General features: G+C 38.1%; 1 protein-coding gene and 1 pseudogene across 2 annotated transcripts in view; one reads left to right on the top strand and one right to left on the bottom strand.

Moving 5' to 3' along the window:
* Positions 1–23,605, top strand: LOC149036605 (trafficking protein particle complex subunit 11-like; annotated as a pseudogene). The gene is made up of 33 exons (XR_016181444.1): positions 1–566; positions 1,771–1,940; positions 2,493–2,563; positions 3,036–3,150; positions 5,503–5,575; positions 6,203–6,229; positions 6,541–6,614; positions 7,197–7,293; positions 8,109–8,238; positions 9,085–9,164; positions 9,486–9,564; positions 10,125–10,179; positions 10,804–10,884; positions 11,504–11,568; positions 12,117–12,178; positions 12,472–12,607; positions 12,918–12,990; positions 14,044–14,101; positions 14,631–14,765; positions 15,151–15,329; positions 15,654–15,779; positions 15,968–16,011; positions 16,445–16,539; positions 17,525–17,584; positions 18,002–18,067; positions 18,516–18,576; positions 19,338–19,450; positions 19,941–19,992; positions 20,861–20,972; positions 21,391–21,482; positions 22,777–22,910; positions 23,128–23,294; positions 23,582–23,605. The product of XR_016181444.1 is annotated as a trafficking protein particle complex subunit 11-like (transcript).
* A 53-nt stretch (positions 23,606–23,658) lies between these two features.
* LOC149036606 (uncharacterized) overlaps positions 23,659–24,532 on the bottom strand; it is a 102,302-nt gene continuing 101,428 nt past the window's right edge. The window contains exon 3 of the mRNA XM_089189440.1: positions 23,659–23,794. Within this exon, the coding sequence (XP_089045566.1) occupies positions 23,699–23,794 (96 nt within the window). The 3' untranslated portion in view covers positions 23,659–23,698. The remainder of the gene's footprint in view (positions 23,795–24,532) is intronic.

Below are 24,532 nucleotides of genomic sequence, written 5' to 3' on the forward strand. Positions count from 1 at the left end.
TAACAATTTCTAAGAGCGTTTAACATCACGCTAATTATTCCGAACGTTAACACCTGAAATATTTGAAAGGAAGCGCCAGTGCCTGAAAGCACCAGAGATGTTGGTGAAATAACTTAAAACGTTGGCGAAACGACCTAAGACGTTTTTATAGCAACAGCTGGTCGTTAAAGAAACGACCCCCAAGCAAAACGGTCGCAATTCCCCGATATAGATCAGACTTAACCGCTGATAGCCATTCACTCGTGGAAAGCGGAAGGAACCACTACTACTAAAAAAATCTGCGTCTAATGAAGTCGATATTTCCGATCCAGTCACTACCGGTCGACGTTACAGCCGGCCAGGTTACATTTCTAGCCTAAACAATAATGGCGGCTGCTAGCGAGTTTCCAACAGAACTGGCGACCCGTCCTTTGGGCCTCACAGCTCTTATGGGACTTGATATTAATCAGAAACCTTTGCACAAATCTATCTGGGAGTCTTTTTCTGTGAACAGGCATCCTGAGAGAGTTCCACTATCCTTCAGACTTCTACCAATTGATCACGAATTTCCCAAAGCAAAATCAAAGGTGAGCTTTGCTATCGCTTTTAAGTGTAGTCACTCTTAAATCCTTTGATTACGTGAAATTCTTCTTATTTTAAGCTCTTTCAGTATAGTGGGAGCTCACTCAATGGGCTCTCTCGTAGTAGGCAAGTCAACTTGGCCCACCTTCACTAAAAATTAAACCCTTTTGAGCTCTTGGACTAAACCTAACCCTTTAAACCCGAACGTCAGTATGAATATTCTCCATACTTTTCCTAATACTTTCCTAAGGTAACAATCAAGAACTGTAGTTGGTGATCATTTCCGTTATTCTCATGACCTTAGCTTAATGTTTGATTCTGGGGTTATATGGCAAAGAGAAATTAGATGCTGAAGGGTTAAATAGACACTATTTTCGTACAGCAAGGGTGTCTGCATAGGAAGTTGCCACTGTTTCATTTTTCTTAGATAATATTATAAAGAAAGTTCCAGGAGTGATTTCCACAAAATCATTAAAAGAGTTAATCACAATTCAATCATACTCCTGGGTTTTTTTCCCAAGGAAGCATTCTCTTGCTTCCTTGAGTTCTGACTTTCTTAAACCTTTCACTCCAAAGATTTCCTCAGTAATTCTCTGTACTGTTTGGTGTACAATTCTTAGGATGTTAGTTCAGAGAATCTGGAATTGGATCAACTAATGATCCTGTAATTTATTCTTTTTTCTTTTTTCTCATCGCTTGTCTGCTTGATATTGCATTGAAATTTTAGAAGTAAGTTCTGTCTCTGTCACTCATGGGATTTGAAGTGTTAACCCTTTAACTCCTAAGATCTGATTGTTAATTTTCCCCTCCAGCTGCCACAAATTTCCTTGTAAATTAGTTATGAGAACTTGATGCTAGATCAAGATGAAAGCTTCTACCTGATAAATTTGAATATTCTCATTACCTGTTTGCTGAATAATGTTTGGATATCATAGGGAAAAGTTTCATGTTAATCACTTCTGGGAATTAAAGGTTTAAGTGAACCTTTATCTTTGTTGGTGTGCATGGAGCCTCAGTAACATTTTCCATTAGTGAGGGCAGATACTGCTATTAGTGGGGTCACTACCATTGAAAATCTTAGCAGATAGCCAATTAATAATGTAAGACCTCTCACAGAAACAGTAGGCCTCCCTGTAACCAGTGTTACTGAGACCTCTGCTTATGCAAGTGTATGCTGGCTTTTTATCACTGAGTCTTGTTTCCCTGTAGCGTTCTACCTATGAGTGGTACATACCAAAGGGTATCTTGAAGACAAAATGGATGCACAAACATCTTTATCTCTCTCCTGCTGTGGTGGTCATGTTTTATGAGTTGGATTGGGATGACGTTCAGTGGAAAGACAGGCAAACTGAATGTGCTTCAAAACTAGAAAGAGTCAGGTAATAACAAGAGAGTGAGAATTTTATCTTACTCCTCTATAACAGTGAACCTTAATCAGCACTAATGACATGACTGAAAATTATTAATAAGTATTATGAAAAGTGTAGTTTGATTAAGAGGGTTCCATTGTATGTGTTGATTTTTATGACATTGTACAACTCAAAAACTTAATTCCGTGCTCTCTGACAGATAAACACACAGAATAATATGTAAATACTAACATGTATATTTGAGCAGAAAACAATTGTTTAATTAACAAAAGAAAATGACTTTTGTCCAATCATCAGCTTAATTAACAATTACTGTGATTTAGAGTGCAATTCAAATAACAACCATGAAATAAGTTTGTCATAACAACAGTAAGTGCTCCTGACACTCTGGAAACCTCCTTCTCTACCAAGCGACAATCAGATACTTGTAAGTTATAATAAGAACATTACAAAACTCATCAACTCATCAAATGCAAAAAAAAATACCCAGTACAATGAATAATTTTGGATTCTATAACTTCAATCCTACACATTTAAAGCAATCTTTTAATTTCTGAACAGGACCAGCCTTCAAGACCAGAACACTAAGGTTGCTGTGGTTCTTATCCAAAAGAATGCTCCTCTTCCTCCAGGTAAACATCAGTAAATACATAGAAGTCAAAAGATGATGTTATTAAGTAGAGAGTTTTAGATCCATGTTTAGTGTTTTCATGCTAACGTCAAACCATAAGTGACTGCCAGGTCTATCCTATAAATCTGCCAGAGGCATTATGATGTTATTTACATGTCATTTATTGAGCTAGGCATGGGCTGGAAAATGGAGAAAAACTGTGCCCAAGGTCTTGAGTATGGCCCAAGACTGGTGTCTGTAATCGAGGTCAAGGGCACAGTTTCTTCCCACATCGAAAAACATGATTGTAAAACTGTATTTTAACAAGCTGGACCAGTTACTGGGGTACAATTGGCCAATCAGAGTCAAGAATTTAAGATTCCAGCCTGTTGACATGCTTCAGAAAAAAAAAATGTTATTTCATATTAGTTCCTGTATCCAAGGATTTGAGTACCCTTCATGGAGGAAATTTATGCTATTATAATGAATCACAGGTGATGATTTACAAGCACTAGAGAGGGCAGCAACACTGTGCAGTGCATGTGACCTGTCAGCCAAATCATTGTTTGTCCTTCCACATACAGATCACTTGATTGGCTACACAATTAGGTATTTGTACAAAATTTATCATTTTAGATTGATTTTGATGAGATTGGTTTTCATTGAGTTTGCAGTTGAATGTAAAAGCCCAACTTTTGTCAAATATAAGAAAAGATTTATTTAGTAAGAGTTTCATATTTTTTCTATCATATTTTATTGTAGCTGATCAAGAAAAGTTACAAAACAGGACACAATAAAGACTTAGTTAGTTAGAATTATTTGGAAAAAGTGACAGTGAAGTAGAAAGAAATTGAAAAGCTTTTACATGAGTAAGCCTCAGACTCTATTAACCCTTTAACTCAGTCTCAAGATTTCATTAGTAATTCTCTTTACTGTCTGCCATACAATTCATGTGATGTTTGTGTGGAGAATTTGGAATTGGATCAACCAATAATCCTCCACTGGATATTTTTTTCTTCATTCTCATTACTTGTCTGCTTGATATTGTACTGATGTGTAAGGAGAAATTTTGTCTTGGTCACTAGTGGGACTTAAAGGGTTAACTAACTTTAGACTCACTACAAGTTGTTTAGTTACTTACATGGGATGAGAATGTTTTAAAAATAAGGGAATATCTATCAGAAAATCAGATGTTATCAGCATTTATCAAGACTTTCCCAAGAGAGTTAACAGCCCCTCTATTGATTTGTGTTTTCATCTGATTAACCCTTTAACTCCCAGATCAAATTTGTAATTCTCCCTACTGTCAACCATACAATTCTTATAATATTAGTTTGGATAATTTTTTATCAGATCAACTAATTATCCCCAAATTGATATTTTCTTTATTCTCATCTCTAATCTAGTTGATATTGTATTGATATTGTAAGGAGAAATTCTGTCTTGGTCACTCATGGGAGTTAAATGGTTGAATGATCATACATATATGTTATTTGCCGGCTGGGAGGTCTGTATGGTGAAAAACTGTGACCGAGGTCTTGAAAATACTGCCCGAGGCCGTACGCCGAGGGCAGCATTTTCAAGGCCGAGGTCACAGTTTTTCATCATACGGACCGACCCTTAGCCGGTAAATAACATATTTATTGTTTTTAAACTCGACGAAATTCTTTCCGAAAGAACCCGAATGACTTATGACCGTAAATACGGCAAGATCTTCCATAAACTGAACAATTTTTGAGTGAGTAAATGGTAGTTAAAATAGAGGTGATGCAAATTTGAGAGAGATGCCTCAGCGAAACATTTTCATTTCCGTAACGATAAAGGTGATTTAAGAGGCTTCCAAACAAACTTTGAAACATTATTTTTACAAGTATCTGTCACAATCTGACACCTGTCAATTAGAGAGCGCGCAAGAAAAAAAAAATCGTAGGAACATTTGAAAACCAACAGAACTAGTTTGGCAAGGACTGTCATGACAATGTTTTCTTAAAAATCAGTTAATGATCTAACGGAAAGTATTATTTACTCTCATCGACCATTCATTCATGTACGAAGATTTACCTCTGTTCATTAAGTAAACGGCGAGGAAAGTAATTGTGAGTAAACTCAATTTTTTATTTTGAAGTTGTGAGAGTTTGCTCGTTTGTTTGCTGTAGTGGCGTGTTTAACTCTGATCTTTCCTTCACAAAAACTAAATTCGAACAGCACACTCCAACGAGACACAAGGGAATTTAATGTAGCCTTTTCTCAATTCCTTCAATTTCTGTTGTGCAATTTAAGGTACAAATGTCCAAATTGAACGGAATTGGAAAGACTCACCAGGAGCGTATATTTGTTGTAGAACTTAAATTAAAACTTCGCTCGCTCTTTCACTATGAACAAATTGCTTGAGAAAATTCAGATTTTAAATGAATGAAAGTTCCATCGTTCAGTTTAACTGTAACCAAATACCTCACGTTTCAACTTTCTGGGTACTTTTTGTGAACGATTAAAATTAATTGCAGACGGTTTTTAGGCCGCTTGTCAACCAACGTAATGACACTATTGTTTATACAAATTCATTCTGAAACCAATATTTTTCTGTCAACCAAAGTGATTTGATAGAGAGAAAAGGGAGGATTCATAAGTTATTTATCGGCTTGAGGTAGTGACCGACGTGTTTGCTTAAAAATACAGCCCAGCCAGAAAACGAGGTATATTTATGAAAAATGACAACGAAAGTTGGGATGTACTCGGCGACTCACGAAAGCGTTACCGTGGCCCGTGGGCAGAGATAGGAAAATACTGACTGGGTAAAGAACCAATCAGATTGCAAGATTCGTTACCGTGCTCTCTAAAAAAACAATAATACAAGTTATCGTAGTCATTCATGGGACATGAAATTCATACAGCTTCAAAATAAAAAAGGAACAGGTTTGAAACTTATGAGATAAGTATTTCTTCTTCTTCTTTTTTTTTAAGGCTGGAGAATGCTTTTTATGATTTAGCACAGAGTTATTACCATGGAGAATGTAGGAGAGTTAAAGCCCACAAGGTGAGGTTGCAATTCTGGAAATTTAAGGGAGTAGGGAGAAGGTCAGGTTATTAAAATCCCAGCCAGGAGGAAACAACAAGCCTGTATTTGCTTCATGCTGCAGTGAATGGTCCTTGTCTAAAATTTATTTTCAACTGTCACTGTCTACATCGTCTTGTACATAGATGATATGTAGATGGATGACACAGATTGAAGATGAGGCCACAGTCTCTGAGTGTCTTGAATTGAATTTTCAACTAGTCAGTAAAAGGGGAAAAGATAGTGTTCTGGTTAGCTTTTTGGACTCTTTTGGTTTAACTGCCTTAGTTCGACATAAATTCATGCTAAAACCATTGGGTTTTTCAGTAGGACACTCCCCTTGTACTAAGTAAATTTCTCTTCTCAGATCAAGGACAGAAAAGTATCAGTAACCTAAACTGTCTGTTGGAAAATGTGCCAAAATTCTGGGTCATATACATGCCTGTATAACTTGCCTGGTAGGGCAATGTAATGTTTCTATAGATTACCTTTTTACTAGCCAGAATTACCATCAAAATAATTTTATGTTGTAGCACAAAAAGTAAAATTTTATCAATATACGGAATGAAGAGACACTTATTATGTTTTCATGCTCTTTATGATCATTAGGAATTTCTTAACAAAGGAACTCATCAGGTGAGAACTTCAATTTGCAAAAGTGATCTTTGTATGTCAATAATTTGATGTGATGGATTCTACTCAAACTACAGAACTACATTTAGTTAAAGGCTGAGGGAAAGAGTTACCAAGAATTCTGAGCAGAAAAAGCTTGTTGATGTCAGCTTTGAAAGGTGTTACTTTGAAATGTTTCTCATTCGGTGTCTTTTTTTTGCTACCCTCTTATATATATATATATTCCACCAAAGACATCGCTGACCACATTTTGCTTTGCAAATGGCCTCAACAATTCACAAATCTCTTATTTTGCTTCTCTACTGTTGTTGTAGCTATTGTTGGTGCGACACCAATTCAAGGTTTCCTTTTTCAATGAGCTAAGACAAGACCCTCACTCTGCTATCAAGTAAGTTCATCAGTATTTATTTTTTTATTGATCTTACAATGACAAAAATTAGTTGGCCAAAAGGTAGATCTCAGTGTTTCCCTTTTTTTCGGTTAAGGGGTCAGGAAGGAAAAGGCACTTTCAGGGCTGTATTAGCCAACTTTCTGTTAAGAAACTTTTTTGAGAAAAGAAAATATAAAGAGGAAAAGTAGAAATGAAAATTTTGAAAAGGACACCTTGTGAGAATATTAAGCAATATAGTTTCAGCTGACATCAATGCTTGTCTCTGAAATGATCAGCAAGTAGTGTAGGATTTTTACAAGGTATCTCAAGGTTTAGAACTAGGACAGTGGAGGAGAAGGAGCAAATTTTTTTTTTATGAAAGAAAATGACAGAGAGTTAAAAGTTGTTCTGCCTTGCCACATGACAGCCAAAGACAGTTTACAAAATTGGCAACTCCTGCCACAGATTTCTTCCCCTAATATTTTCAGTCTTCCTGCCTTGGAGATCTCTCAACATAAACTCCCAAGTTAGTTACATTTGCATATTAACATACCAGACATCAGCTGATTGATGTAGGACTTTTTTAATTTTTAACCCCAGGCACTACAGGCAAGCATACAGTCTTCTTGGAGAAATCAAGACAACTGACATGAACATACTAGAGATCAAAGTTGTTGCTGGATTTATTAATTTCAAGGTTTGTGTTTTTTCATATTTTAGAACTCTAGTCAATATATATTTGGTGTATACCATTGTAATAATAGTTACATAAAAGTAATGATGTGAAGAAGACATTGTACATCTTGGACGAGTTAAAGACATGATCTCTTATCACGTAATTTTACATTTTTGGGATTATGTACTCCTTTTGTCAAATATGCAAGGTAAATTTTTCACCAGATACCTTAATTGTGCCATTAAATCAAAAGATCTCCATCTGTAATTCTAAGTCTGAGGTGTACAGTCAAGTTGCTCTTAAGTGGGCACTTTAGGGAGGTGGCCATTTAATAAGTTTATTTTAGAAAAATATAATCAGAAAGTTACGAGTGAACTATGGTACAGTACTTATTTGGTATTTATTAATTCTTGAAATCAGTTTACCCACTTAACCATCCAATTTCATTTCAGAATGAAACTACATTATAGAAAGTGTCGCTTACAACATTGATGAAATATTCCTTATTTCTCTCTGATTTTATAACAAACCTGTTGGTGACTGCTTATGAGAAACACAGAACCAAAAATGTGTCCAACATTTTTAGTATGGTCACTTACAGGAGTGTTTTGGAAACAGTGACAAACAGAAACAAAATGGTTATTGGCAGAGTGGTTACAAAAAAACCAAATATCTTTGAAAACATTTGATGCTAAATTTAGATTCAATGGAATTTAAATGTCCTATGGGACCAATATATCTGGTGATTTATATCCCTCCTACAACATATATTACAGACTTTTGAGTTATCCTGACAACCAAACAGTATTAATCAATTTTTATTAATTGTCTCACAGATTTGCCGTCTAAGTTTCCAAGCATCAGCCCCATTAGATGCCATATCACAATTCAGATAGCATGTGGATTTGTTTAAGGAAAAGGTTGGCTGCCCTGACTTAGCCTTTGAACACTCAGCCTGGCTCTCCAGTGAGTATTTTTTCTGTTTAGCCTCCTCACTCTTAACTGGAAGGTCTGCATTCAGTTTGTTTTTTGGGCACTTACATATGTACAGCTAAAGTACCTCCCTCCACCCCAGAGTTGAAATAAGTATCGGCCAATTATGAAGGGAATTTGATAAAAATGCTGGGGGGTGGGGGTAGGGGGTAATCTACCAGACCTATATGTAGCATCAAATCCAGAGAGAGAACTTTTAGTCTCTTTATGCTACAGAAACCATGATAAGCTTTGATGTGGTGAGTCCTCTTTGGTTTGTGTTCTAGAAGGTTTTTGCTTTCAAAGAAACCCAAGCTGTAACCAGGATCTAACAACTCTTGTTTCTTAACAACATTAGATCAAGAACAGGTCAAGTTGAAGTGAAATTTTCGACTGAACTTTTCAACATAATGGAATTGAAGTGATGAAAACAGGAGACTTTTAAATAATTTGTTAGTCAGTTCAATGATGAATAGTTGTCAAAGTTAATACAACATGCTGTATGGTAGGGAATTATAGAGGCTTAATCAATAACAAACTATGTGAAAAATTAATACAGGTTCAGTTTATTTGGAGAACTGTTTGATGAAGCCATCAGAAATGGTTTAACCACCTTACTCAGTAAGTTTCCTTTGCAAACCATGTACTGGTTGAAAAGCTCAGTGTTAGAATTTTGTTCCATTTGATAAGAGAAAACTTTTGGTGTATTAAAAACACTCTGTTAGAAAAAAAATTCTAAAACTTTTTTTTCGAGCTTATTTGAAACTTGATCTGTTGAGATGCAATACTTTCCTTTAATTTGTAGAACTGCTGGGTTCATTTGACTTAATATATTTGTAGGAACAGAACCACCAGATGCAGGAATAGAGAAGGCTGGAATTATAGCCTTGCAGTCCCAAGAAATCCAAGTGGACCATTCTGTAAGTGCACTGTATTGTTTGGCAGACTTTCATTTCAAGAAAATTAAGATCAGATAAATGTCAGGGAGAAATCATGGTGACAAACTAAGTTTAAATGCAAGGTTAATATGTCTGTAAATTTTTGGTTGCGCACAATTGCATCAATGAGCTTTCTAGCCAAACCAAAGCAATTATGAATTTGAAATCCCAATTGCCAGTATTACATAATACCTTGTTAGCAAATACTCTTACCATCAATCTCTTTATTTATGCTAACCTACTTTGTATATTTGGTTGAGGTACTTAGAATATTGGCTCCTTTTTTTTTTTTTTCTCTCGCAGTGGGTTATCATTCCCCTTCTCAGTAGTGCAGTGGCTCAGTTTAAAAAGTACAAATCACCCAGGATGAAGAGATACCTGAGTAAGTTCTCTCTTTTTTCACTTTAACCCTTTAAACCCTAAGAGTGACCAGCATCAAATTTCTCCCTAAAATATCAGCCCTGAATCACATGTTAAGGTCATGAGAATAAAGGAAATGATCACCAACCAAAGAGGCTTTTGATTGGTGAACAAAATCTCCTTGTCAGCACCTTAGGAAATGTATAAAGAACAGTATGGAGAATATATAGACTGATTTTAGAGTGTAAAGGGTTAAGAACTTAGCAAGATGCAACTAAAAGCTTTTGTTTCTTCATGACAATGTACATGTAGTGCTTTTAAAAGTTAACAAAGTCAAGACAGACGAATTTGCACTCGTGCTACACGAGAATGCACTCGTTTTTAGCCAATCAGAAGCGCGTAATTTTTGCATGTACATTTTTAACGTTCTAATATCATGAGAAAAGAGAGACCGCTGAGCAGTACCTGTACGACAAAAGAGAACTTTAAGTTTATCATTATGTCTTGTGGTGTGGTTGTGAACATGAGAACGTTTCGTGATGATAATAACCTGACAGAAACTATTTCCTGTTAATTCTGCAGTGGTTCAGATGGGTTAGGAGTATTACCACGCCAGGGATTACAGTAAAGCTTTATTGTGAGTAAAGCAGTAGAGAAAGTTTCAGTTTAGAATCAGTAGTGGTCAAGTATTGTACCATAGGCAGACCAGGCAGACCAGGCCGTTTGAAGCGTTTTTTTTTAAGAAATTACTTTCGGCCGGAGGCCGTTATGAGAAAGTTATTTCGTAAAAAGGCGCCAACATACCACAAAATGAGTTGATTAACATTTCATTTAACTTTATGGAGAAAGTCAGACCGAGATGTAATTTAGGTATGCATTTTTCAGGGCTTTATTCATAACCCTCGTAGATTTTGTTAAGTAACAACAAACACAGTGTGGTCTGCTTGTGATTGCACGGAAGTTTTCGCCGCTCCTTTGATTGATGTTTAAAATCTAGCTTTTCATTGTGTTTTTCACGTTACCATCTTCCTACCAATAGCTTAGCTCCATTTTTCTTTATATAAACCACACACGACTCTCAATTCCTCCATTCGCTCTAACGAAGGGCTAACGCTCGTAACGTCAGCGTTAGAAACACTATTAACGGTGGCCAATTTTCTTTATCACCTCAACTAACTTTACCGACCTCCGCCGAAGCAGCACCAAAGTGTCTTCATAAACTTACTCCATTTATTGTTGTCATTCTTTGTTGTTCTTTAAGGTTGTTGGGAAAAGTCACGTGGGATTACCGCAGAGAAAAATGGTGGTCACTTCTCACGTCAGTTTTAATCACATCACTGAGGTACTGTTGTTTTGTAGTAAGTGAGACAAGATTTGTACTCTCCAGCTCTTGTTTCTGAGAACTCAACATGTAAGCATTTTCAGTGGAAATAATCTGAGTTTACTTTAGTTTTGCATTACCTTGCTCTTAAATTTGTCTTGAAAACACGCGCTACCCTCTCAACAAATCAGAAGTAAAATTGAAGCCAATGGCGCCTTGGTTAGGCGCGTTTTCCCGCACTTCAGGCAGGTTACTTGTTTTTTCTTTAAGTTACCCCTTGTGGTATTTACCATCACTGTGATTGGTTGTTGGGTTTACCTTGGTTGTGGTTGGCAACACGTTATTGAAAAGCCCTTAAGCGTGAGAATCAGGGATAGTATGTCGATGTTGGTGGAAGTTTGGCTCATTTACAGTGCGGACACAACCAACTCGGACAGACAGAATGATTCCACGTCTGTTCAGTTGGACTGCTACAATGCCAAAAATCAAAGTTGGTCTTCTTTTTCCATTTCAAATTATTGTCAAGGGGTTGTTTATGAATAGCAACTTTGGGGGTAGAACATTCAAAACAGCTTTTCTCAACTTCAAATTTTAGATTTATTTATTTTTACATCCATAGTCTACTTAACTCTTATTACAGGTGTGCATACTTGGTTTGCAATGTGGAGGAATATATCACCCTTTCGCTTGAATTGACAGGAAGATGTACCCTTGAAAATATTGCCTATCATCTGAATAACTGAATGTAGCATTTTTTCTTGATGAAAAGATTCTCTTAGTTAGAGTTATTTTCAATGCAAAGTGATCTGGGATTGCATTGGTTTAACTTAGCTTCGTAATGTGATTGGTCAAGAAAACTCGGGCCACTTTCTCCACCAATCAGATGCAAAACTAAAACCAACCACGACTTGGTCACCCGCTTTTTCCCGCGCTTCAGGCAGGGTGCCTGTTTATGCTTTGAGTTCTTATTGATTCTTCATGCTAGTCACTCTTAGGGGTTAAAGGGTTAAAGTGATTTCCAAGTCAGGTGGAAAGGCTGAAAAGCGCCTTCAAAACGCAAGGTACTCTACGGTAACCAACTAGTAAGGTTGCAAAATTTGGGAATTTTAGAATAATATCAATTGACTATTGTAGTCGTATTAAGCTGAACAGATTTTCTCTAAGTCAAATCCATCGCGTTGTAAAAGTGAAACATCATACCCAATATGTGATATTGTATTGGTGATAGAGTCCTTGATTCAAGAAAACATCAGATGTTGAAAATTCACCAGAGGAGAAAACAAGATGTCAGACTAATCTTATTCACGTCATGTCGGTAAGGACTTATTTCAAATGGTCGTTTAAAGAGGATTTCTGGAAGAACATTTATTGTAGAATGAGTTTACGCTGAGTTTCTCTGTTTTTGTCATCTACGACCCTGACACTGGTGATTTAAACATAGAAAGCACACGCGCGGGAAAGAGAGTTTCTTTCCCCGCATGGCTGGTCTTTCGCGCGTAGATAACTCGCGTTTTCGCCGAGCGCTTCTTACAGGACAAGCATGTTACGAAAAACAACTGAATTCTTATCGCTGTATCATTTCTTATTTTTCATTGGAATTACAAACAGAATGAATGTCCTGAGCCCGAGCCAGGCTGTGACTTTGAAGCAGTGGAAGAAGCTAAGGTGCTATGGAAAACACTTAAAGTGACACCACAGGCACCCCAAGTATTTACCATACAGATGGAACAAATAGCACCATTTGGTGAGAAAATGTCAACTCTATTGTGTATTTTTCCTCTTTGCGCTGATATCATTTCACAATTTACAGAGGATTAAAATGAATTTGGTTGTAGAAACTGCTAAATTCAATTTCCAAATACAGCAAACAAAATCTTGCAGGGTAGGAAAAAACTCTTCTTTAATACCCTTTGAAACCAAAGCTCGATAAGGTGACGGGTAAAATCTTTAAGCTCAAAATATTAATGAGTGAATGAATTTATTTTATTTGTCTTATGCAAAGGAGCGTGATATTTTAATATTTCCTGTTGTTTTCAATTTTGTTCTTTCTCCAGTGGAATGTAAGCCAGTCTTTGATTCAGTTTCAACAACAGCAGATTCTACCATCCTTCTTCAAATTTACTTAAGGTTTGTCTTCTTAGAGTCGCTTAATCCAAAACAGCTTTCACCTTTAACTCTCAAGCTTTTATTAATTCTCCAAACCAATGACAGATTTTTCTTTTGATGGTGAGTCATGAGAATTTCGTTTTATACGTGACAAACAGATTCCATGATGCCGTGTGTCTGTTCATTAACAGATCACAGACGACGTCAAAATGTTGAAATAACAAAAAAGTGATACATTTTCACGTCTGCACTGAAATTATTTAGCTCTTCTATACATGGTAACGATTCGGTGATTCTTTGTGAGCGTTATGAAGTACGCGATCTGACCCCAAACCTCTCTGGTTTTCACTCTGCTGCTACTGTCGCGCTTTATCGCGTTTTACCCTCTGAACGCATGGAAAGAGAGTTTGGTGTTATATTTGACAAACTGGTTCCATGATGCCGTACGTCTGTTCCATAATAGATCACAGACGACCTCAAAATGTTGGAAAGAACCAAAAAGTGATGCATTCTGATGTCATCTGTGATTTATTATTAAACAGACGCACCGTAACATGTCGTCGCTTTCTTGAATATCCCTTGATGGATCATTTTCTGTTCTTGATTCTCGTAAACTTTCTGTTTTACATATTATTAAAGTATGGAGAATTTAAGTTCTGATTACTCGTGGGAAGAATATGGTTAAGAGGAAGCTTTTAAGAGACCACAACCTTGGTTCAAAACTGTCAGCACTGAAGTTATTTAGCTCTGTTATGCATGGTGACGATTCGGTGATTCTTCGAGAGCACTTTTTGATTAAGTGTTGTAAAGCAACCTAAAATAACCACAACGGTCACTCAGGACAAAAGAAAATATCACGAGAAGTTTATGAAAACTCAGCGTACAAACAAACTGCCATTAAGCGCGGGAAAAGGCGGGAGATTGGTCGAGAGAGTGGCTCGACTTTTCAAGACCGATCTTTGACCGTAACGAAGAATAACTGATGTAGTCTCGCATTACCATTGACAATCAATTAAAAGTTGTTCTAAGTAAAGGTCTAAACACTCGTTATTGTTGTGTGTTATTATATTTCAGGGTTTCTTGCCCATTTCCCCTCCGATTCTCGAAGTTTGCCGTTTTCTTTAGCAATCAGGTAAGTTAAAATATTCCTATATACGTAAGGCTAGTGTTACTTTGTTTCGCCAAAATATGAAAGCACAGTTTAGTCTCGCGCTTACAATAGCAAGGTAACTACCACAGCTAACCGGAACGAAGGTCGACCATAAAATGCACCAAGGAGAACTGAAATCAAACAACTGTGTACAACAGTAAGTGTAGGACAACGCGGATAATAAAGGCATGATTGGTTTGGTTTTGCATGTGGCGTTGAGCTGGTGTCTTATTGTCTATGATTTTGAAGGCGTCAAAAGTGAAATGTAATCATTTGTGGTCACTTTCGATGTGGATCGCAACGTTTCGACTGCATACTGCCAGTCTTCTTCGGGCGATGAGGTCGATCGAGTACACGTCACTAATATGCTCTTGTGCTAAGCTGTGATTGAATGCTTGGAACATGCTAATTTCGTGTCTGCCTGCCTGTAATCATGTCATGACACTCTGGATGCTAATTTGGTTGCATTTTCTACTGGCCTGACTCAATTTTCTTTTATCTTTTATCTTAGTTTTATAACCAACAGTGTGTTGTGGAGACTGGGTCCGCTCAAGGGGAGGGTGGATTGTATCTTCTTCCAGCAAAGACCAAAGTCATACCATTTCAACTAGTGCCCCAGCCTGAGGATGTTGGAAAACTACTTCAGGTAAAAAAATACTGAAATACTTCGCCATACGAGTCTTTACACTTATCAATAATTTATTCGTATGAAATGATAATTGTTGAAGTCAGCTGACGAGACTAGTAGCCAAAAGAGGAAAAGCTAATGGTCTTTTACTAGAAGCTATGTTTAGAGTGTTGCTGTCAGTCCAAAGTAAGATTGCCCCCCTCCCCCTGCTTCCCCGCACTTTATCATTCCTAGGTGTAGAGTAAAGAATTTTTGTCCAAGAACATTACTCAGTGATCCCAACCCAGGGCTCAAACCCAAATCTCTCGGTGATGTCACCGGCAAAGTTTGACAGAAAACTTTTTTCCAGAGGAGAACGCTTTAAAAGAAACTTCAGATTTATTTTTCTTGGTGTGGTTCTTAGGTCACCTCCGTTGCTCTGGAGTTGGGGTCCCGTGAGTCTCGGTGTGCTGTACTGGTGTGGAGTGGCTGGGGAGGGGAGACTGGTAACCAAAACCTCCCTTTTGTATCATATGGTTTAAAATCCGCCAGCAAGGAGAATCAGTTTGACTGGGATGAGTTAAAGGTTATCTCGAAAATTAAGTAAGTCATGCTTGTTTTCCATTGAATCTTTAGCTACGGAGTGGAGTATATATTAACAATTGTTAACAGACGTAGAGGTGAATTGTTGTTTCAGTTTGTACCACACAAACTGAATAACTAGTGATCCAAAACATTTTTAACGTATCTACCTCCCAGTTAGCCAATCAGCGCGCGCGTATCCACTTGAATGGTAATTGCTTACAGGTTTGAATCACATGGCACTGAGAGTTCTTCGGGAAGTAATTAGTCAAATGAATAATTACGACCCCAGAAAGCTGGAATTTATTGTTGATATCTGTTCCCTTCGCGAACTCTTTACGCCAGAATTGAACCGCGCAAGCCTAGAGTTAATATCACACTGAAGCACGAACCACCCGCCCTCGTAAACGAGCTTTATGAACTTCAGCTGGTTGTTGAGAGTTTGGAAGATACACCGCTGAAAGACCTCAGGTATGCCTTTTTAGTGTGTTTTTATCTAAGTGTTAAAAAAGAACGTGAACCAGTTTTCTCCTCTCCTACCGTCATTTGAAAGTAATGCAACATGTCTTTGCCTTTCTCACATTTTCGCGCTTTTGTCGGTCTTCGTGAACCTAACTCCTTTTTCAAGCGTTACAATAACAATTAATGCCTTTTTTTAGAGTATGGCTTGGATTTCAGGACGAGCAGGAATCTCCCAAAAAAGGTGAGTGTTTTAAAACAACAACGTCTTCCCAAACGTTATATTGTCATATGTCAATAAAGATATTCAATCTGAGAGAGCCTGGGTATTTTCCTACGTCGGAAGATTAGAGCGTTAAAGCGCTTTTTGAGTTAGCGTCGTAAACCAAAACCACAGGAATCACAACAGCCAATCGCAAGAAAGGAAAATAACTTTAAGAGCCAATTAGAGTTCAAGGTAAAACCGAAGTTTTACATCTGATTGGTGGAGAGAGAGGCGCTAGTTTTCCAGACCAATCACACAGCGAAGTTAAGCGAAATCAATGAAATCTTTGTTTACTTTTAACACTCAATTGAAAACTGCTCCAAATTGCATTCATAATTTAACCGATTAAAATTTAATTTTTGTTGATGTGTTTTCGTTCAAAATGTCAAGTTTCTGTTAATTGTATTTCCAGGCGCTTTGATATACTCAGAAGTATCCGCAGCAGATAAGACTGAGAGAGATGCAACGAACTTTTTGGAATTTACTGTGGATGGAATGACTGATAAGGTATGAGAGGTTGTATAAAAGATGATACTTGGCCGTGCATGGCTACGAGCTTTATCTTCGACCCTTGCGTCTCTACCTTCAACCAAGAAGCTATGCATTTCAGAGTGAAATTTGATTTGCGACACGTGAGATTTGTGTACAGAAAACTTTGATGGTGGTGGTGAATTTATTGTTTTGTTCACATTGAGAACCTCATGACACACGCTGAATTTTTATCCTTTTAGACGTTTTGGTGTGTAGTATGGCTGTGTTTTTTACGATGTTGCCGTATTTTGACAACCGATTCAAATTTGAAACCAACGAAGGAAAATACTCAGTGATACTATACACCAAAACTTCTAATAAGTTATTCGTTATCCAACTGATTTATTTATACGAAAATGTCGTCCTTTCTTTTCTCCAATAAACCAACTCACGCAAAGCATAGCTAACCTGTCAAAAAGGTTTTTTTTTTTTTTTTTTTTTTTTTTATCTTTCTTATTCTATTTACAAAACATGACGCCAACGACATTGCTGATCCTAGCAGTATGCAGGACGCGTGTCATATATGAGCTTCGTAAAGGGAATTGCTTACCATTGAGTCTCTGTGGCTCAGTGGTAAAGCATCGAAGCGCGGAATCCGAAGGTTTGAGGTTTGATTCCTCATGGGGAATGTTTTCTTTGTCCTACGCTCGAGACGAGACGAAAAACACCTTTCTCTTTTTCTTTACCGATCTTAAAAATAACCATCTTTTTACTCTATTTACAAGGTTTTTTTTGCAGTACAAAGTAACCAACTGTCGAAATAACCGTACAATATCGAGGGTAATTTATACTCGTTGCGCGCGTTATTTCTTTTTGATATTCTATGTAGTGCTGTGGGATAAAAAACGTACCTTTACTTCGTTTGTCTGGTGTGCAGGAAAATGAGGCTTTAACGCTAATAAACCACCCTAATTCACGTCTGGCTTATTGTCAATGTGTCCCTTTCGTCTTTTCTCTCTAGATCGAGAGGTCGTACTTGGTCAAATGCTCTTAAGTAGGATCGCGGACTGTAACAGCAAAGGTGTAATACTTAAGTAAGCTATAATTGTACCTTTAATCACAATTCTTTGGGCGTCTATTTAGAGACCTCAAGTCAAATTGTCGTGCAATAGGTAGCCTGCAGAAGAGGCGTTTTTAAGGCGAACGAGGATTAGAGAAAGGGGAGGAGTGCCTTATTTTTCCCCGCCTTTCCCTCGTACGTCACTTCCGCTTGCCTCCGTTCGCCCTATTGTGCATGTTCTGCGGGCTATGCGTTTCCGTTCAGTACGTAGTTAATAGATCTCTATACAATACCTTTAGATACGTAATATTTTTGTATGTTCTTACTCTCTTAGGATCGAGTTTCAAGTTAAGATATCTTGCATTCTTTGAAAAGATTCCTATCAATGCTTAATCCTAGTCATTTGCTTATTTTTTTATTTATTTTTTTTTAATGCAGATTATCTATACTGTAGATGTCCAAGTTGAACCAAATTCTTCGCCGGTCACCTGTACCTGTGCCAAGGTGAGATCACTCTTTTGTGTCTTAAAAGTAAAAGTAAAACTACCTCTCAGTATTTCCACATTTCATTTTAATTCTCGTTCGCTTTGTAATGTAGTTGCACTTGTGAATGTGACTTGCACTTGTAACATGGAGCGCTTTTCGGTTGACTGTCATAAAACCAAAACCAAAGCAATCACAACGGCTAATCAGAAGAAAGGAAAATAACTGAAAGAGCCAATGAGAACTCAAAAGAAAAACAACAATACCTAAAGGGCGGGAAAACGTGGCTTTAGTATTGCATCTGATTGGTTTAGAAAGTGGCGCAAGTTTTCTGGACCAATGATAGAACGCAAGTAATCTCAGATTTCTTTCGACACGCAATTAAAAAATCCTCTACCTGGTGAATACAAAATCACGACGACTTTTTGCCTTCTTCTTTCTCTACTGTCCTGATTTAAACCCGCCCTAGGAGGAAAGTGTTGTTCTCAAGACTGTTATGCCATTTCAAATCTCTTTGTCTCTGACAGATAAGGGAAAATAGGCAATATTTTTTACGATGTAATTTTACGTCTCTTGGAATCGATCAAACTTGCGTTTTTGGCTATGTTAGCAAACTTGCTCTCGCTCTTGTTTCAATTTTTTTTTATTACATTGAAAGTTATGGCATATATTAATGCATCTATAAATCCGTCAAAAATTTTTGATCGCTGCATAACTCTACGAATATAAACCTGGTCTGGTGCATCAAGAAACACTTTCTGACTAACACGCATCTGAATGAGGGTGCTGTGGTTTGAATTGATGATTAGCGCCAAGTTGTCTTTTACCACGCGATGAAAATTCAATTGTAAGGTTCCTATACAAAGTAACGCAGTGTCTAGGCTAGTAAATGGGGACCTCAGGCAGTCAGGAAGGCAACGCCGCAGTAAACGATGGTTTAAAAATGAATTTATAATTTCGCGAATGGCTAAATGCGTTTACTGCTTCTTGTAGCACCACACGTCAACCGCAGCTGAACGTATGGCAGCAGCGTTGAGTTCCAAACGGGCGCTTAGATAGTTTGCCATCGGGTTTTCCGTTCACAGACCACACACATTTGGTTGATTTCAAGTTGTTGTTTTGCAAAAAACGGGTAAGAAATGTACAAAGTTTTGAAATGCACGTGCCGATCAATTGTTCTGAAAATTAGATATTTTGTTTTGTTATGCCCTCGTTGTCGTCGTCGTGGTTTGCTTTTGGGGGTGTGAACCAAAGCAATGTAATGAGTTCAAATCATTGATTTGCGTTTATTCTCAGTTGGAGAGACTGGATCAGCTGTTCGAAGAAGAACCATTCCTCTTATTAGCTGGCATCAAATGCACCTCACCTTGGCCTGTTACCATGGTCACCACTACATTGAATATGGTGAGTTTACAAACAATTTATGTTCGTAAAAACTTGATTTGTCTTCCTTTAGAAAATATAGTCGTGAAGATAAGTTAATGGAGCAGGAGAGCAAGTGCTGCAAGATATTGGGTGCGGTGGGGTGGGTCGGAGCGAAATCTCCGATTAAGTGGAAGAGTTAATCTCTGGGTTCACTTAGTATCCCCTCCCCCGAGTCAAGCTGGGAATGTATATATACTACAGCTTTCGTGCGTGTGCCGGAACCGCGCGAAAATAATATGTCATTAATTATTTTTCAACCTTTGGATAAGATGACATGTCTCGAATTGATCTTCTCAAACTTACTGCAATTTAACTCTTTGAAGAAAAAGTAGCCTGAGAAATTCAGGTTTTATCGAGGATTGACAAGGAACTTATATCTTCTTGAGAATAGTCGGTTCCTACTTTCAACTGTGCTTCGAATTAGAAGCAGAAATTCTGGAGAACTGTTTGTTTGTTTGTTTGATTTCAGTCTCCAGAAGTGAATATTGTGGGCGAAGAGATGGGATCGCAGCTGCAAGGAAGTAAGGAATACATGTCTGTGTATTACGAGAATAACCGATCGGAATTAGTTAAAGATGCGTCTACTTGCATTGCTGTCCCCAAAAAACTGTGAGATTCTCGTCGTTAGAGTGGATTAGGCTTCTTTATAACTAATCGCCGAACATTTGGGGAAACTAGACAAGGTTGAGCGTTTTTTGGACCAATTGAAGGAGGGGGGAATCAGCAGGGGAAGACAAGGGAATTTTCCTGAGGAGCTTCAAGGCTTTCAAGGCCCCCTCCTCATACTAGACAAGGTTGAGCGATTTTGTAGATCAATGGAGAGAGGGGGTGTGGGGGGGGGGGGGAAATCTGCATGGGAATACGAGGAGAATTTTGTTGAGGTGTTTTCAAGGCCCCTCCTAATTAAAAACATACAAGACAAGGTTGAGCGATTTTGTAGACCAATGGAGAGAGGGGGGGGGGGTCTTCATGGGAATACGAGGAGAATTTTGTTGAGGCGTTTTCAAGGCCCCTCTTGATTAAAGACATACTAGACAAGGTTGAGCGATTTTGTTGACCAATGGAGAGAGGGGGGGGGAATCTGCACGGGAATACGAGGAGAATTTTGTTGAGGGGTTTTCAAGGCTCCTCTTCGTTAAAAACATACCAGGAAAGGTTGAGCGATTTTTTAGACCAATGTAGGAAGAGTGTAAGAATTTGCATGGGAATACGAGGTGTATTTTGTTGAGGAGTTTTCAAGGCCCCTTTTCATATGAACATACAGCTTTGCGTTATGTGTCCTTACATGCAAATTGCAGGTGCAAGATTTCTTGTGAAAAACGGACAATTATTCCCGACTTGCTTGCTGTTTTCTTTTTCTCCTTCTAACGTCATGTGTGGTGGTCCCAGTCTCTTTGCAACAGGGTGAAAGTGCGTCGGAATGCTACTGCTTAGCTGTTAAAGAGGGTGTCAGTAAACTGAAGGTCGTGAACATTGGAAGTCTTACCCTCCAGTGGAGACGGTAAGTTCGTGGTTAACTCGAGGGAGTCTAAGATAAGTGAGATAGTTGAAGCAATTTTCAATTGAGTACCGATTGTAATACCGAACTGCATTCAAAATTTGGTCTTGCCTTCCTTTGCTTTGTGATTGGAGTAGGAAAGTTGCACAACTCTCTCTCTCTGTCAACCAATCATGAAATGCAAAGTTTAAACCAGTGGCGACTTGGCCATCCGCGTTTTCCCGCGCTTCAGGCAGTTTGCTTGATTTTTCTTCGTGCTCTCATTGGTTCTGATGAACTAATTTTATTACTTTGGTTTTGTGGTTTTTGCCAACACTCAGTGGACCCACTGATGCCTTTTCAACTGAACCTTATTTAGGGGAATATATAGAAGTCCTTTCGTTTCTTGATTTAATCATTTTACATTGTTTTAATTCTTTAGAACTTCTGCGGCTGATAAGTTTCCAGTTGTGGTCACAGAGCTCACTTTCCCTTCTGTAACAGTAGAGAGTGTTCCTTTTGCGATACAGGCAGGTGCGTTTCCAGCAAGGTTAATCATACGGCAATATGCCAAGCGTCAAAATCAAACTATACTGGAAAAGGTTTATTCGTGCTTCTCCACCTTTGTGCAGGCAAAGTCGTCCAGATGTGAGTTTATGTTTCAACTACAAGTTCAGTAGTGTTCTTAGCTGCGAGGATCTCTTAAATTCGTTTCTTCACCGCAGTGCAAATGTATGAATTTCATATATCTAAAATCATTATTCATCACTTGGATGGTTAATTTGGACCCAACATATTGACCAGCTCCCAGTTGGCTTGTTAACTCAGTTGGTAGAGCGCTGCACTGGTATTGCAGAGGTCATGGGTTCAAATCCCGTACGGGCTTGAAATTTTTTTCAGGTCCTATTTTCAACTGCTATTTCAGTAGTGTTGTTAGCTGCGAGGATCTCTTAAATTCGTCCAAATGTGTTACAACTATCAGTCTTACAGTCAATTTGGTGAAATTCCGGGCCAATTGGCATAAACACGATAAAGTCGATAAGGTTGTGCGAAAGCACTCTTACTGCGCGTTTTACAGGGTTTCAAATTGTTCAAGAGATGAGAAACCTCACACGCACTGGGAAAAGCCACTCATAAGAAAACGTGGTTAAACTCAGTGTTAATAAATGTATAGATGGGGTACGTTTTTAAACATAATTTGGTGCTACGTCAGTGGGGGTATTGAACAATAGTCATGTTTTATTAACAAAGTTAGTAAAAGAAATTGGTCCCTGTAAAGAGTTTCTCAAGCGGACCTCTCGAGCGTCAGCCCTACGTCGATACTTCAGCTGTAGAAATCCTTTACGGTGGCCAATTTACATTATCACTTCAGTTGATAAAACCAAATTATCTTTGAATATATGTATTTGTTAATGAATAGAAAGGGAAAGACGGTAAATTTATAGCTCCGTAATAAAGTAAAGAAAGATATTTTTTCTTCGTCATACAAGCGTGGGACAAGGAAAAAGTAAAGCTTGCCATTCGAGAGCGGAAGTCGAAATTCTGGGGCTCTAATCCTCATGGAGGCACGACCTCGTTACAAGACCAAAGAAAAAAATTTATATATTGTACCTGGTAATTTAATGTTAACAACTAGGTTAAAAACGTAAATTAGCCATCGTAAAGGGTAAAAGCTAGCTTTTTTACCCTTTACGTTGGCTAATTTACGTTTTCAACCCAGTTGTTAACACTAAATTACCTGCTATACTCTCCCACCGACGCAGCACCACAGTTTCTTTAGAAACTTACCCCTTTATTCATTTGTTATTTATTGTACCGTTTTTTTCAGATTTGCCTGCATACGGCTGTGTACAGAGCCCACTTTTCGTAAGCTATCTCGTCCGCAATAGAACGCTTCAAGGTCAGGAAGTCGAAGTCACAGTGGAGCCAAGTGACGCCTTTATGTATTCAGGTCATAAACAGGTTAGTTCAGCTTACTTGCTACACGTAAAACTTGTCTCATGCGAGGGGGTTTGGTGAAATAATATAATTGAAGAAATATATCATTGGCTACTGCGCTGCGATTGGCTACTCAAACTCCCAATATCCTTTGCTATTTATCTACGAGAAACGCGGGCGGAATTCGCCAGAAGCCAACGCAACTTTGGTGAATAGTTGTTAACTATGAATTTCATCTCAGATTCAATTTCGTCTGCGGCCAACTGGCGATCACAGGCTCAAGTTCAGTTTGTACCCTCTTTACGGGGGCTTTTTGACTCTTCCCAAGCTGCATTTCAAACTGCCTCGCTTTCAGGTTAGCTGAGATGAACATGCGCAGAAATTATTCCGACCAATGTTTTTATAAAGGTAAGAAACTTTTTTTATGTCCAAAACGTGAAAAAATGCAAATATTTTGCAACGCGTTGGCAGAACATCGGATAACGGTCAAGTTGGTTTGTTATATTTGTTAACACATTTATCGTTCTAATTCGGTTTACTAAACTAATTATAAATTATTCAAGTTTTTGATTACCGTAACGTTAATGATTCTAATCGCCACACTGGCTTCTCGCTGAAAGGCTGTATCCTTTAACCCTTTCACTCCCAAGATATTTTTATTAACTCTCCTTACTGTCTGTCTTACGATTCTTTAGATGTTAGTTCGGAGAATTTGTTGATGGATCAACTGATAATCCCCTAGTTGATTTTTTTTTATTCGCATAACTTGTCTGCTTTATATTGTTTTGATATTGTAAGGAGAAATTCTGTCTTTAGTCACTTATGAGGACTTCCTGACTTGAAAGTGGATGTGAATTCTCTTGCGAGGGGGAATTCCCGGTGGCCGTATTTGCAACACCTCTATGGCCCTGAAACGAAAGACAACAACAACAAAAAGACAACAACAACAAAATAAACAGCTGCATTAACCTTGTTGGAAGGGATGGCTGTGTAATGTGTTATTACACAGCGTGGACCGACTGTCTGAACAAATCACACATACCAAAAATGTATTAGTTATCAGTGTTAAAAGTTAGCACGCAGGATGTTAAAGCCAAACAACTCTGTGGTTAACAGATACGCTTACGTGTTTTTGCGCGCATGTCGTACTGATATCACGTAGAATCAGTTGCACTACTTCCTTTGGGTGGATTAAGAAATTAAGACTAGCGCTATTACATGGAACGACGACTTGCCTGACGATTTTTGCTCCGTTTGTGAATTTCTCTCTCTTGTTGAGTTGGGGTGACATTTCCCAGTTTTGTTCATATTCAACCCTTGAAATTTCGGGTGGAGCGCTTTTTGACTAAGTGTCGTAAAACTGAAACCAAAGTAATCCCAACAGCCAATCAAAAGAAAAAAATACTCTGAAGAGCCAAAAAGAAATCAAAGTGAACACAACCAAACTGTCTAAAGCGCGGGAAAACACGGGCGACTAAGTCGTGGTTGGTTTTAGTTTTGCATCTGATTGGTTGAAAGAGAGTGGCCCAAGTTTTCTGGATCAATGACAGAGTGGAACAAACAAACGTAATCTTGGATTGAAAATTGCCCTATGAGTTCAAGATTTCTTTCGCGTGGTCGTTGACGTGAGCCAAGCCTGAATCAAT

This window comes from Pocillopora damicornis, chromosome 12 (genome assembly GCF_964200805.1).
Source record: "Pocillopora damicornis chromosome 12, jaPocDami1.2, whole genome shotgun sequence".
Classification (NCBI taxonomy): Eukaryota; Metazoa; Cnidaria; class Anthozoa; order Scleractinia; family Pocilloporidae; genus Pocillopora; species Pocillopora damicornis.